Below are 5,285 nucleotides of genomic sequence, written 5' to 3' on the forward strand. Positions count from 1 at the left end.
CGGGCGGGCTTCCAGCCCCCGGGGCTTTGTGCCGGGGTGCCCCAGGTGAGTCCGTGCTAGGCCGGGCGACACCTCTCTCCCTTCCAACCCCTCGGGCCGGGCGGTGCCGTCACCGGCCCCTCCGGGGTGTCCTGGCTCCTCCGCAGGAGAAGGGGTCTTTTGCTGAGACTGTCTTTTCGGCATGTTTTTCGATTTCTTTTTGAATAAAGTAGTTATGCTGTGGGCAAGAGAAGAGGCGCTGGGTTTGTGAGGAGGGGGCAGAAGACGGGGGCCTCGGCCTTGCCTGGAAACCGCACCAGCCCGAAACAGACAGGCGGGAGGATAAATACGGGACTGGAGGAGCGCTGACAAGGGGGGTGAAATGGTCTTTAATTTAATGTCCCACCTCCCCCTCGGCCCAAGCAGGCAGGCCTGTGCGTTGCTGCCACAAGAGATTTCCCCTCCCTGCCTCCCTTTTGGTTCGCAGATGGACCAGGATCAGTTTGGGAGAGGAAGGGAAACAAAAAGAGCCACTTTAGTCTGGAGAAGAGGAGGCTGAGGGGAGACCTCATCACTCTCTACAACTCCCTGAAAGGGGGTTGTGGTGAGGTGGGTGTTGGTCTCTTCTCCCAAGTAACTAGCGACAGAACGAGAGGAAATGGCCTCAAGTTGTGCCAGGGGAGGTTTAGATTGGATACTAGGAAAAATGTCTTTATGGAGAGAGTGGTCAAGCATTGGAACAGGCTGCCCAGGGAGGTGATAGCGTCACCATCTCTGGAAGTGTTCAAAAAACGTGTGGATGTGGCGCTTCAGGACATGGTTTAGTGGGCATGGTGGTGTTGGGTTGATGGTTGGACTTGATGGTCTTAAAGTTCTTTTACAACCGTAATGAGTCTGTGATTCTGCATTTTGGAATGTCTTTCGGTATGTACTTGGGGTTCCTGCCGTTGGGAAGCCCTGACTGAATTACTCTCCCATGTGGAAGGAACCTTTTGCTGTGCTGGTGACCAGTGCCTCGCCAGCTTGTTACATGCTCTGCTCCCCAACGGGTCGCTCATTTGCACCACCCGTGGAACTGCTGCCGCATTTGCACTGAACACGTTCAGTCTCTGACTTTAAAATAAAAACAGATGTCAGAAATGCTTTCTTTCTAGCCAGGTGTTCCTCTCATCACTTACTCTGGTAATGCCTGCACAGTAAGGGAAGGATTCCAGAATTAGAGCCAGACAGACAAGAGAGTGAGAAAGGAGTTACAAGACATCTGTTCCTTAAAAAAGGTGGCTGTGTTTCTGTGCTTTTTTGTAAAGCTGCTGCCTTATTACTGAGGTGACTGATACAACTAACATGACTGACAGCATGATGTTCTGGTGCTAAAGGAAGATAGAGAAGTCTCCTTAGCATCTACAGTAAAATAACTGTGATGAATAAATATAATACAGTATTTTGTTCCACTCAATATCTACCTAGGTAAATAAGTTCTCTTAATACGGACGGGGACTGCCACTGCCATTGCTGTGCAGCCTGCATTACGTTGTGACTGCTTGTCTCTGCTGAGATAAAAACAGTTGTAAAAAACGGTGAAAATCTTGTCATATTACCTAAGAGAAATGGACTGTGTCATGGGAATATATGTTTTTACTGCTGTATTTTCATGTGTTGTACAGGCTGGTTTGCAAAACCTACAGAAAAGAAGACATCTGTGATTTCGCATGAGGAGATGAAGGCAGCATTTATGGCTGAAATGAAAGCTGAAAACATCAAGCAGTTTCTTTAGTAAGCTATGTGTAGACTAATCACTCAAAAAAAAAAAAAGTAAATCCAAGCAGAAACCAGCCCAAGGATGCCTCCAGACAGAGGATGGTGTGTAGGTTCTCAGCCATAGGTTTTATCTAAGTGTCTCAGTGAGTTCATTGACAAAACTGTCCATCTTAGCTCCTCTCATTCTTGTTTGTGTTGGAAACAGTTGAGGAGTTGTCAGTAATCTCAATACTTAAAAACTGGCCAAGCTCAGTCTTTGGTGGATGCTTGTACAATGATGTAGAGCTTCAGTATTTCTCTTACGTGTCCTTTTTGAGTCTACAACAATGTTTATCTTACATTGTTTTTTGTGGAAAAATCATTCACTTCAAATTAGGCTGTATGAATGAACTTAAATCAGGAGAGTTTAAATGGAAAATAGTGGAGTACATCAATATAAAAGAGAAGAAAATCATATCAGTGTTCAAGGCTTTAGTTCTTCCTACAGCTTAAGCCTTAATACCTTATTGCTACTCTCCCTTCACACTTTGTCATGCTGTGACCAAATTTATGTGTTAATCTGTCACTATTCTGACATTGTACTCACTTTCACGAAGAAAGGTATGTTTCCAAGCTCTTTCCACAGCTAGAACAGACAGAGAAGGTACTGGCTAGTCAGCTGATGGTACATTACACTGCTCATAACAAATCTAATAGTCTTAAAGCTTTGGAGTCTTTTTTAAGATGATGTTTTTTTCACGATATTTTTTTTATCTCCCTTTTAGTACTTAAGTCAGTTGATTTTAAATGTACTGTTATTTCTTTTATTAAATCATAGAAAGAAAGCTGCTAACATTTGTTCCTGAAAATTCAAACAATGGAAGATGACAATAAAGATTTTTTTAAAAAAATCTGTTACAGTTGAATTTCTGTAATGAATTTCTTAATTTCTGTAATGTAGAAGCTTTAACTGCAAGGAAGCTGATGCACTATTATTTGTTTATTTTAAGGATCTTGTAAACACATTGTTTTTGTCTTAGGAGAGTGTAATATTTCTTAAAAACTGTATTTATTCCAGTCAGCAATAGACCAGAAGTCATAGTTTATTGATAGAAATTTACTTTCTGTGTAAAGAAAGACTATCAGTTATTTTAGGAGTAATCAATAAATTCAGGTTCACCTTAAATTCCCAGCCCAATTAAATAGCATTTAGTTGTATCTTGCTACAAAAATAAATTACTAAAAAAACATTTTTGGTTTGTAAGATTGTGGCAATCCCACTCATTTCATTTTAAGTGCACTTGCCACAAACTATTGCAAATAAATTACCTGGAAGTTAGCTGTTCTCTTTACTACGTAACAGCCATGTCCTGGACTATATCAACATTGAGAACCGAACACACAGGATTTTTTGCAGTCTTAACCAGTGTTTTGGCTCCTACAAAGTCAACTGCTGTTAAACAGCTCTGTAAGACGACTGCTTTGTGCTGTCTGAACTCCCTGTCTCTATGCCAACAGGAAATGTTGTACCTCATTTACTGCCATGCTGCCAGTTCTGGGGTGAAATATGGCAGATATTTAGTTGCTACTCAAAATTGCTAGTACAGGCAGTCAACAAGAAGAGGAAATGAAGAAAAACACAACATTTAGTAAATGGGAATATAATAGAGGAGAATGTTATTGCGTAAGTCAAATTTTAATGAAAACACAAGACTTAAATATTCCTAACTCCTACAGAAAACAGCCGTTGACTCTAACAATAACACATAACTGCTCTTAGTTCAGTATGTCATCCAGAAAGTGGTACTGTCACTGTAACAGGGACTTTTAATACACTGTTGGTACCAGACATTGACATTATCAGAGGAACATGGTTTTATCTAGCAGTATTCAATACAAAAAGAGAAGTGTATAGTTCTTTCAAAGTGCTTTGTTTGATGGCTTTGTTCTCACTGGAACTCAAGAAATAATTTTTTTCCTAACAATATATCCCTTTCTTATGGAAGATCCAATTTCCTTCAGTAACATCAGCTGGTGCTGTGGCATGCTGAAGACCTGGTCATATGACAGGATGAGGACATCATGATGATAACCTCATTCAGATGGGAGTTTCCTCAGCTCACTTCATCACTGGGCTTTCTCAGTGGTCTCAAAAATTTTTTTTCCAGATAGTGGGTTGTTCACTATGGTATCTTTCACTGTTATTCAACCTGGATGACTTTTTCTCATAAGTCACAAGCTGTTGAGTTTTTCTGTTCCTTGTTTGTAAACTACTATGAACTTGCTCTCTCTTATTTGCAAACAGGACACACTCAGAGGGAACTTTTAGATAAATCGGTATTTGTGCCAAGATTAGTTAAAATAGTGGGATCCAAAGAGAATGTGCAGTTAATTAAATGTAGAGATCAGAGTAATTGCACACATTTCTAAATTGAGTACAAAAAAATAATTCTACTCCGTTCCTTTATCACTTCACATGGAAGGTCAGTCTCATTACACATAGGAGTGATTGGCCTAAGGTCACCCAGAAGACAAGGAGTAACGCAAGGACAACAGACCCACAGCTGATGTCATCATGCCGTTCTTGCTAAGCTAGGCTGTGAGGAAGATACAGATACCTGTGACAGCTCAGGACAGACTGAAACCCTTAACCTCAACTGATGTATAAGACAAGGGAAAAACATGATGCAGAGAAGTCTGGGTCCTTATTTAGCACGGGTACATCTGATCATCTCTAGGGGGTTTATTTCCAGCTAGGCTAAGAGGGGTTCTGATTATGAGCTGCAACTCCTGATCCTGACTTGTTGCTTCTTTTTCTCTAGCAATTTTACACGGCTCCCTCACCTAGCAGGAACAAAGGAGAATCTGCATCTGGCCCAGCAAATCCAAGCTGAGTGGAAGGAGTTTGGTCTGGATTCTGTTCAACTGGTTCATTACGACGTCTTGCTCTCTTACCCTGATGACACTAAGCCCAACTACATCTCAATAATTGATGAGCATGGAAATGAGGTACAGAAAACACCGGTTTTTGCAACCAGAGAACAAAATTACCTTCAGACACCTGGGAAGACTGGGAGGAAATCTATCCTCTGCTCTGTTAATGGTGTTGGGCCTGATGCAAAGCACACAGAAATCAGGGATTCCAGTTTGCTTTTATATTCTGTATCTTTGTTTTGTAATGTGTGTGCTAGGAATACTAATAATTAGCCTGATTCATATAGCATACTGACGTGTATGGAGTAAAGGAGAATTATGTAAGAGAATTACTTAATGTCATTCAGTAGTTTTAAAATTACTCTGTTATTTAGAAAGAGGGAAGCAACTGTGCTCAGCATCGTTATCTGCATTGGTTCATTATACCGTACTGGTGATTGTGCTAAATGCAGTTTCCTGAAGATTAGAGTTTAGGCCTCGAGATGTATTATCACAAGTAACATCAGTTCATTACAGAGCAGCTCTAGTGCTTGTAGAAGCTCCAGGGATGAGCAGATCGCAAGCGGTTTTTACCATTATGATCTAACCTGTTGTACTGAGACCACCTTAAGGGACCCTGTGTTCATTTCAGCAGG

The 5,285-nt window shown here is 41.2% G+C and overlaps 1 protein-coding gene across 1 annotated transcript in view; it reads left to right on the forward strand.

Annotated features, from left to right (window-relative positions):
• Positions 1-1,643: 1,643 nt before the first annotated feature.
• LOC104623225 (glutamate carboxypeptidase 2-like) overlaps positions 1,644-5,285 on the forward strand; it is a gene marked incomplete at its 5' end in the record, with an annotated part of 10,165 nt that continues 6,523 nt past the window's right edge. The window contains 2 exons of the mRNA XM_010290251.1: positions 1,644-1,752; positions 4,539-4,725. Of these exons, the coding sequence (XP_010288553.1) occupies positions 1,644-1,752; positions 4,539-4,725 (296 nt within the window). The remainder of the gene's footprint in view (positions 1,753-4,538; positions 4,726-5,285) is intronic.

This window comes from Phaethon lepturus, unplaced genomic scaffold (assembly GCF_000687285.1).
Source record: "Phaethon lepturus isolate BGI_N335 unplaced genomic scaffold, ASM68728v1 scaffold47906, whole genome shotgun sequence".
Taxonomy (NCBI): domain Eukaryota; kingdom Metazoa; phylum Chordata; class Aves; order Phaethontiformes; family Phaethontidae; genus Phaethon; species Phaethon lepturus.